Genomic DNA, 10,583 nt, shown 5'->3' with positions numbered 1-10,583 from the left:
TGGCCTAATTAAACATCTCGCTCAGCCTTACAATAACCTGCAAGCTTTCTTTAAAATAGCGCATGCACCTCAAGAGAGCGTGTGTTTTGTTTTGGTTTTTTTTATAGAAAGAGCTAGAAAAAGTAGAGGTAACTTTTTCTCCACAAATTTGATTTCCAAGTCCCTTTTTAACGACCACCCCAGAAATAACCTCCCTCTAGAATCCTATTATGAACGTGGTAACGAAGCCTAAATGTTTCTGCTTCAAAATAATAATTACATCCTGCGACGATACCTTTAATATTATTAAATATAATAATATTTAATATTTAATATAACATCTATTTACTCCAGGTCCTTGGGATGGACTCGATATGGTAGAAAAAATGCGAGATAGTCAAAACATCTGGCCGACTATGCAACCATAACAATAATGAATAACAATAATGAATACATGCTTTTTTTTTTTACTTATTCCACTACTATTGGTCTTGCTCCATTTTTTTTCACCAGAGGGAGAAAATCACCCTGTAACATCGCCCGCTGCTAGTGTTTGACCTGGGCATTTTAATTCTTGTTTTTAATCAGGTTCCAGCAAAAGTCTGCTTAAACGACTCCTTCAAACCTCTTTCTCATGCAAAACCCCTCACTCAAATTGCACCCAAAGCATTCAATGCCTCCTGCAAACAGCCCCGCTGACCATTAAAATATTGAAAAGGCGAGTTTTTGAAAACCATTCTCACCAGCAACGAAGATCTATGCCAGAAAGGAAGAACCTGCCTTTATTGTGTGCCTCCGTGGTGGCTGTTTTTCCCACGACAACAACTCTATAGCCCTTGATGGAATAGGAATACGGAATAATGGAAAGCGGACCCGGAAGCTGAGAACTGCGGGTGGCTCTACATAACTCAATGTTTACGGATTGATGTCAACGATCTTTCTACTTCCGAGAAAATGGCGGCGGCGTGGGGAGCCGCTTGGGCCGCTCTGGTCCGCAATTGCGGGAGGCGCGGGGCGCTCATGCTTGGTGGCTTCCGGGGGCGCAAAGGCTGGACGAGCCCGTGGTTCGCAACTGCCTCCTTGCTCGGAGGAGGCGCCTTGGTGGGCTCCTGCAGAGGATGGAGCGGGCGGGAGGGGACCGGCGGCTTCTTCCTGGTCCTGGCACAGGTGAGTGGGGGAAACTGCTATTAAAATGACATTATTATGAGTGCTTACTTGAAGAAGAAGAATGGGGGGGGGGATATCTAGGTAGTTCCTGCTGGAGATCCCTTATTCAAGTTCTCTCTTGACCTGCTGACTCCAGATGTGAAGGGCTACAGCTCCCATCATCCGTGACCAACATGGTTGCTGTAGTAGAGGGTGTGGATGCTAGGAGTTGGAGTGTAGCACATATGGAGTGGGGCGTTCGGTTGGAAAGTCACTTCAGAGGTCTTCTAGTCCAACCCTGTGCTCAGGCAGGAAACCCTATACTATTTCAGACAAATGTTTGTCCAATCTCTTCTTAAAAAGAAGTATTGGGCATTCACAACTTCTGGAGACAAGTTGTTCCACTGATTAATTGTTCTAACTGTCAGGAAATTTCTCCTTAGTTCTAGGTTGCTTCTCTCCTTGATTAGTTTCCATCCTGGTTTCTTGTCCTGCCCCTCAGGTGCTGAAGTCTTTTTCGACCCTTAGAGATCACATGGATCTTCTTTAATGACAATGTGTCCTTAAACGGGTCTTCTAATGGTACTCCCATCACTGCTGTAATTGAGTCCATCCATTTTGCTACTCCCTTTCCTTGCATTAAGAGCCTTTTTTAGAGAGCTGGGTCTTCCCATAAAGTGTCTGAAGTAGGATAATTTGAGCCTGGTCATTTGTGCCTCAAGTGAGAACTCTGGCTTAATTTGTTTAATAATTATTAGTTTGTTTTCCTAGCTGTCCATAATATACTCTTCTCCAATATAGAAGCATCAATGCCTGCTTTTCTGAAGTCCAACTTTTATTTACATAGAGTGTCACAGAAAAATACCATGGCTTGCAAAATTCTAATCTTCATAGGTATAGAGACATCACAGCATTTGAATATCTTTCCCAAGTCTTTGTGGCTGCTCAGCCAAGTGCACATTTCTTCCCTACTTGTTCTTTTATTGTTGATCCTAAAAGGCCAAAGGTATCCATGCCTTTGATATCTTCATTTTCAATTATAAGCCTGGTTATTTGTTGGCTTTAGTTTGATCTGTATATTTAGTTTTAGTTCTATGTTTTCATAGCATTCCTTGAATTTTATTGTTGGAGCTTGTAGATCCTTTCCATTTTTCAGCTACCAAGGTAGTGTCATCAGCATGGCACGGATTATTGTTGTTTCTTCTTCCAGTTTTAAAAACATGTTCATTTCCTTCCTAACCAGCTTCTCTTAATATACATTCAGCATATAGAGTGAATAAATAAGGGGAACATAAACATTCTTGTTACACTCTTTTGTAAACTTGGAGCCAGTCTCTTTCACCATCTTCTATGACTTGTATGTAAATTTCTCATGAAGACAATGAAATGTTCTCAGATTTCCATTTATCTAAAGCTGCTTGTGCCTTAATTTCAGGAAAACATTTTTGGTCTTTTTTTCCTATTATATGTCTTCATGTGGTTTGAGGGCCTTTTCCTTGGATCCTACATGGCAGCAGTCCGTGACCTTTCAGGCTGTGTGGACCCACAATGGCAGGAGGAAGGGATGGTTTCGTGTGTGGAACCTAATCTTGCACATGCACAAATGGAGCTTTGTGCATTCACCTGCTCTTTTGTCAACTATACAGAAATGGTTTGCTATTATCTTCCAGGATAATTTTAGCTCCCTGTCTTGTCTCTAATCCTAGGATTTCCTTGTGGTCTCCTATCTAGGTACTAACATATCAGCAGGTCCCACTGAATTTTAAAAGCCCCACGTCAACTTTTCTGATATGTAAAAAGGCTACAGTGGGACCTGCTGATATGTTTTCTGAGAGACAGAAGATTTTCTACACAGAATGTGATTATTTAAATCAGAACGTGTTGAAGGAGAAACAATGGTACATTATAAAAATTAGACCTGAATAAAAATGAAAAAGTATTCTAATGGAATCCACACAGAATGATTGTATGTTTGGACAATATAAGTAGTCCTCAAGTTATGACTATTCATTCAGGACCATTCAAAGTTATGACAGTGTTGAACTTATACTATAAATTATAGTATACCTATGACCAGTCCTCAAAGTTCTAGCTGTAGCATACACGCACACACACAGCACTCCCCAGCTACTCGCAGTTCCTGCTGACCCACACTCACTCCATATCTCCTACCTGTGGCACCCTGTGGCACCATCCAATCTCAATCTTTGTAGCACCTGCTAGTGGCATGCCCGTGAACTTTGTTTTGGTTTTCCACCTTTTCCTTCTTAACAACCTACATAGCTCTGCAATTGTGACATTAATCAGGTCTTCCAGGGTTACCTACACTAAGTGATGTGATCACATGACATTATGCTTTATGGATACATCCAATAGAAGTTCCAATCCCAACTGCTAGCATAACTCAAGGGCCACCTGTATATAGACCATTTATTCTTGTTTTACTTTGAATTTCTTGCACAAAATTTTAAGAATAATTATTAATTTGTATTTATTATATTTAGTGACTTCTCAGAAAAGATTTGACCAGATTCACCCTGACTGTTGTTCGGTTAAAACTTTGTAGTTTAAGCAAACTCCTTCATTAGGGTTAATTTTAGTACAGGTACATTACAAAAGAATATTACAGAAAAACAATTTTTCCTTGATTAGATTTTGTACTATACTGTAATGAGATTACTATAAAAGTAAACACTTTGTCAATAATGTTATTTGATTTACATCATGTTAGAGCAGTTTTATTGCTTTGGTGGCTGTAAAATTAATTGATTGTTGAAATGTGCTTATGCAGGAATAATTTATAAGTAAAATGTTTCTAGTACAGGATGATATATAATGTTTTGGAAACATATTTTTGATTTCATTTTTTTTTTTTTTTTGTTAAAAAGTTGAAACTTTTGAAGTTACTTTTGAAGGCTTCCTTAATATTTCTTTGAGAAAATGAAATAAAAAACTTTCTCTCACCAACTAAGAGAGATCTTGGATCTCATTAAAGCAGATTAAAACACTCTATAATAATAGAGTCTGATTGCGTAAGAAATAAAAATAGAATGATGGGAAACTATTGCTTCAGATCCTGAAGGCCATAAAAAGCTGCTGTTTCTCATTCTTCATACTTCGAGAGCAGTGTTTCTCATCCTTGGCCACTTTAAGATGGGTTGACTTCAACTTCCAGAGATGGCTGGAGAATTCTGGGATTGAAGTCCAGCCATCTTACAATGGCCAAAACTGAGAAACAGTGCTTCCGATAAGGAACTGGTTTTTCTAAAGTTCCTAAAAGGATATTTGATATAACTTATATTAAATATATTGAAAACACTAATGTTTCCATATCACTGTAATCATATCAAACTTATTAAAGTGTACAGTTATGCCCTGAATTATTCAATTATGAAAATTTCACTCACTTTCCTTTTCTTTAATGTCCTTTAGATCTTTCCCTTTTTTAGAGTTTTTGGGTGAAGGTAGTAAGTACACCAGTCTCTTGGGATGCTCAAAATAAATGTTATTCTTCTTTGTGTATACTGTGTAGCAGTAACTACAGTCGTTTTCCAGTATTGCTAAATACCAAACATAGTGATACTTTATCTTTAGCACTATATTTCCAATATCGGAGTCACAGTAATATGCTGCAGAAAAATTTGAGATGGGACACTTTTATGAAACATCTGTTGTTGTCTTTGACTTAATGTTTATTTTCAGATAGCGTGCAATCCTCTGAATTAACATACCACTCCATAGTGTACTTCTCTCATTAACCAAGCTCAGTTTTGAATGCTTTATCTTTATGGTATAATTGTTTGAACCTAAGTATTGAGCTCAACCTGTTCTTCACTACTATTGATTTGTTTTTGCTTTTAACAATCTATATAAGGCGTGTATCAATTCTACCTTCTAATCAAATTAAATCAAACTCTGTTCTCCAGTTTTCTTCTCTGGATATTAAAAGATCAAAACTTAGAAGTTTAAAAATAAGGCCCTGCCTTTATAGTTTTATTGCTCTTTCACATGTTTTAAAGATTATTATATTCTTTTACATTGAATACATTGTAGAAATTATTATGAATTTAGCAATATTGCTTATTTAGTCAATTTATTAGCCACCTCAATCACCAGAGCAAGGCAGTCTATAAAAAATAGATAATTTAAACAGGCTAAAGTGAAATAATGGTTTCTTGAGATATGTACTTACCAACTCAAGCCACACATTCTATACCTGCTGAAGTTTTCAAATGGTCCACAGGGGTAGCTCTTTGTAGGCTATATTGCTGTAATCAAAATGAGAGATGACTAAGACACACCTAAGTGATCATGAGAAAGGCCTCCCAATTTAGAAATTGGTATAACCAGTGCACTAGATGTTTCTTTATAGAGCTTCATAAAACGTATTTCTCTTTTCTCTTTTTTATGTTCTTTTTACTTACCAGTAATATGCATAGCTCTCTTACAATCCAGAAATAACGGGGACAATAGCAGAACTGCCAAGCTAATATAGAACTATTTCATGCTGGGATATAGTTCATAGGAATGAAATCGGAGATAAGGAATCTTTAGTCCTCCAGACTTAAACATTACATATATATTATGGCTGAAAGAGCGCTATCCAGCCTCCGTTTCAAACACAAGCCCCATATTTATTATAAGATACAAAGAGTGGGGTTGTAAAACATGTTTGATGCTTTGCCAGCAGCTTTTCCCAGCTAGTGCACTTGCATGAACTCATCTGGGGGATGTTCAGAGTTCCATTTTTAATCCCTAGCCTGACATGTCAAATTTGAGAGTTTATGCAACAAATTTCCTGGATGCTGCTGCGGAAAATACATAAGTACAAATTCTAAGTAAGCTTGTAAAATGATAATGATCAATATTTATAAAATACGCTAAATTACAAAGCTGTGGTTTTCTTTTATTAATTTTTTTAATGTGACCAATGTTCTCTCAATATTTCTGACGGACCCCAGTGTAGCTTTGTCTTCATCTTTTAAAAGCAACAAAACATTCTGCAAATTAATTTTTCATTGAGGTTTTAGTGTCGAGTTTTGATACATGTAAACAAAAACGACATATTTTTCAAGAGATCCAAATAAAAACAGTATGTCTATATATTGTTATTTATGTCTTATTACTGTCTTATTTCTATATCTTATTTCACATTATTTATTCTTATGCTTGTGCAGATGTGCTTTTTATATTCTTTATAGATGGATTTTAATATTTTTTTTACCTTCTGGATTCCTCCTTTTTCTCCTGAAGCCAATCTTTGATACTTCTACCTGCTAACAATTCGTTTGTCGTGGTCTGGGCAGTTTCCCTGCTTGTAGAATAGGGAGAAAACTAAGGTTCTTTCTTATTTTGTCCCAATCCTAGCTATGTTTAAGTTAAGCTGAGATTGTTGTTTTGAGAGTTACAGCTAGACTCCATTGCTTCTGGCATGAACTCTCATTGGTGATCTTAGGTGATCTTAATTCTGGAAATGGAGAAAAAGTTCATTGGCTACAGGTAGTTCTCAATGTACGACCACAATTAAGCCCAACGTGTATGTTGTTAAATGTGTTTTGCCCCATGGTATGACTTTTCTCACCACATTTATTTAGTGAATCACTGCAGTTCTTAAATTAGCAATACAGTTGTTAAGTTTGTCAGAAAGGACATCCCATGACTCCGGGACACTGCAACCGTCGTAAATGTGAGTCAGTTGTCAAGCATCCAAATGTAAATCATGTGACCACGGGGATGTTACAAAGTGAAAAATTATCGTAAGTTACTTTTTTTAGTGCCATTGTAACTTTGAATGGTCACTAAATGAACTGCTGTAAATCGAGGACTACCTATAATTGATGGAGCTACTATATTGGGGCTTGGCTCTGCTGCTGCTGCTCAACAGTTCACCAACACTCCTCTGCTGCAGGCATTACCAGTGTGATAGCCTACCTGGCTCCATCACCTCACTATTCCTAACTCTTCAGTGTCAGGCTGCTCTCCCGCATGTCAACTCACTCATGCCTTGTCATTCTGTAGAATGCTTACTTCTGTGAAAATGTGCTAGCACAGCTCTTTCCTGTCCACACACCCACACCCAGGCAGCTTTTTTTTTTCATCAGAACAGAGGAAGATCTTCCATGTTCTGTTGGACCAAAAACCTGGATTTGAGGCAAGAAAGAGGGGTTTGTGGTGACCGCTGCAAAGATCTCCTCCCACAAAAGAACTGTGGAAGGAATATATAGTGTTTTTCAGAAAAGACATACCTTTTCAGCTGTTATTGACAAAGATAATATAAAATCTTTAAGGGTTGATATTTGCTTTTTTATTTTTTATTGTTTGATCCACAGCAATGCTGAATTTCAGGGCAAAGAATATATGCAGGGGTTTCAAACCAAGGCCTGGGGGCTGGATCCAGCCCAGCTTAGCCCAGCTGGCCCACGGGGCTGCCCTAGAAACAGTGACGGACCAGCCCGTGGTGTCTCTGCTAATGAAAATGAAGCCCGAGAGGGCCACATGCAGCACTCCTGAGCTCTGTTTTCATTGACAGATTGTTGCAGGAGGCCATTGCAGCTGAAAACTGAGCTAGGGAGCCCGTTTTCGCTGGCAGAGTGCTTGGGCCACCACAGGTGCCCCTGACATTGGCCACGCCTACCCTGGCCCCCCAAGGTCAAACACAACCCTGATGCAGCCCTCAACGAAATTGAGTTTGACACCTGTGATGTAGTGGTATAGAAACATTATTTTGAAATTTTGTCTAGTTTGGTCTTAAAAGTCACTGTAATTGCCTGTACTAATTATAATTAAACTATTTAAACTTTCAAAATTGCATGGATTTTATATCATATTGCGTTAAGTTAGTTCAAGTTTCAGATATCTCTGAAGTTTAAATAACTGAAGTGTTAAATATATCATGAGCATCATAGTTTGCATTACTGAAATGCATACTTTGTTATGCTGAGTGACTAAAACCGTCAATAATATAGTCCGTATGGAATCTGTAAGGCCATAATGTTGTGTTTAAATTTAGAAATGGATTTTTGTTAAGGGTGTGCATTTGTTTCACAATACAGTATCACTTACAGCCTGTAAATGCAAGGTATTTATATCTTGAGCATTGGCTTTGAAAATATATTCACACATCCATGGTTTGTGTTAATGTTTCATTAAGGCTAGTGGAAGGTGTGCAGTGAAGTGTTACATAGGTGTTTTTTTTTAATCTGCATATCATTTTGTTAGGAATTTTAAGTACCTCTGTTGTGAAGATGTTAAAATTATTGATTTCTTCATGTCAGGTTTGATTGATTCTGTAAGATGTGAAAAAACAAACCGTTTATGGGAAAAATAGCAGACTTGAGGTTTTTAACTTTGCTGCCTCTTGAAATACAGTATATATTGTAGATGTAATTTATTAAGTCAACTGTCAGGTCAAGATGATCATAGAGATCAGAGGTACTATTCAGCAGGTTCTGACCAGTTCAGAACCGATAGCGCAAATTTTGAGTAGTTCAAAGAACCGTCAAATCTCTGACAGGAGCTTTTACAGTATCCTTCCCCTGCCACACCCACCAGCCACACCCACAGAACTGATAGTAACAAAATTTGAATACCACCCTTGATGGAGATGGTTTTCTTTGAGTGGTAACCAAAGAAAGTACGGTTGAGATAGCTGAAGTTTATAGAATTCTTGATGTCTTTCTAATGTTCTCTAATATTCAAGTCTTTATTTTTCAATAACTGTAATTTGATCAGTGTATATAGTTTCTAAATCATGGAAATTACCGAGAAGATGCTTTCATTAAGATAAAAGTATAGTACAAGCCAAATGACTATACTGTCATTAGTCATCAGTTTCTCTGTCACTGCTGTAATCCTTGATTACACTTGATTATGATGCTGGGTTTTAAGTTGCAGCATCAAGGATCTTTATAATAAATATCAATCTTTGTTTTTCACTAGCAATAATCCTATCCTTGGCATTTGAAGGGTTTTTTTTTGGTCTTATACAAATATAAATCATGGAGATAAATTGAGGAGGAGCCATAATGATAAAGAGTTAGATATTTTGCATGTCAAAAATAAAACTTGAGCTTTCCCTAAATTGACGGAGAAATTGATTTTTTAAAAGATTTGTATAGAAATTGAATTGCTAGTGAAGCTAAACTTGCTTTAAATACGATATGCACCAGATTTATGGAATATCGAGTCCGTAATTCTGCATGATAGTGGAAGACAACAGGAGTTGTAGTCGGAACTTCAGGATATGGGAATGGAAGGAAAATAGAGTTGATTCACTTGTGTTACTTGATACCGGCATATTTCTACATTCCATTAAGTCCCATCTATTAATTGAAGGAGGCTGACTAATCTGCTAAATTAAAGGAACAATATTTCCAACACAACTGTACAATACCTTTGTTTTACAATAGCTAGGTTGTTTCATTCCTTATTCAGGAAGGAAATAAAACTATTATAATTATCCATTCTTAACAGTGAATATCTTAAGACTTTTCAGAGGCTTTCCTTATTGACAGTATCATCATTAAAAAAAGAAAAGGAAATGCTAGTTGCAAGTAAGAATTCACATTACAGACTCTGTACTTGTATAATTTCAGTATTTATACCTAGTAAAACATAGCAAACAAACTTATAAGAATAGCAAATAATCAGTTTACAACAGTTCATTTAGTGATCACTTAAAGTTACAAGTTAAAGACACTGAAAAATGTGACGTATAGCTGTTTTTCACACTTACAACCTTTTTTGGCAACATCCCTATGGTCACGTGATCAAAATTCAGATGCTTGGCAACTGACTCATTCATGACGGTTGCAGTGTCCCTGGGTCATGTGATTACCTCTTGTTACCTTCTGACAAGCAAAGTCAATGGGGAAACAGATTCACTTAACAACTGTGTCAGGAAAGGTCATAAAATGGGGTAAAATTCACTTAACGGTCCCATTTAGCATCAGAAATTTTGGCCTCAGTTGTGGTAAATTGAGGACTACCTGTATGTGTATGTGTATAAACATTACATACATACATAATACACATGCATATGCGCATTCTTATTCATATACATACATATATCCTGCCTATCTGAAATTTAGCTTCATAGTTATAGCAGAAAATCTGAATACCAGAACTTGATGACACAGCAGAAACTAATGAGTAAAGTTTTGTTTTTGAAAGGGATTGTTAATCCCCAGGGGTTTTTTTTTTTCAACTTTTAAAATTTGCATTGTTGTGCAAAGTATAAGACAATAGGTGAGGAGTATGGGAAAGAGGTACGGCATTGTAAACAACAAGCACAGCAACATTTTCCTGTGTGCTGCTTTATTTGGCCAAAGAGTGTGTCAAATCATCTTAACTCCTTTTCAATCTGTGAATGACGGAAGATCTCATAAGTTAATCTCAACATCTCATAAGTTAATTTTCAGTGTGTTAAGTGAGTTGGCATTCTGATTCTTGCAATCTTT

General features: G+C 37.0%; 1 protein-coding gene across 1 annotated transcript in view; it reads left to right on the top strand.

Moving 5' to 3' along the window:
* The first annotated feature begins 897 nt into the window (after positions 1–897).
* The window catches only part of MICU2 (mitochondrial calcium uptake 2), a 66,487-nt gene continuing 56,801 nt past the window's right edge, over positions 898–10,583 (top strand). Inside the window, exon 1 of the mRNA XM_087937147.1 lies at positions 898–1,146. Coding sequence (XP_087793273.1) covers positions 934–1,146 — 213 coding nt within the window. The 5' untranslated portion in view covers positions 898–933. The remainder of the gene's footprint in view (positions 1,147–10,583) is intronic.

The sequence above is a fragment of the Pseudonaja textilis genome, chromosome 7, assembly GCF_049901715.1.
Source record: "Pseudonaja textilis isolate UNSWEBS1 chromosome 7, rPseTex1.2, whole genome shotgun sequence".
Taxonomy (NCBI): domain Eukaryota; kingdom Metazoa; phylum Chordata; class Lepidosauria; order Squamata; family Elapidae; genus Pseudonaja; species Pseudonaja textilis.
Note: the sequence above shows the minus strand (reverse complement) of the source record. Positions and strands in the feature narration are given on the sequence as shown.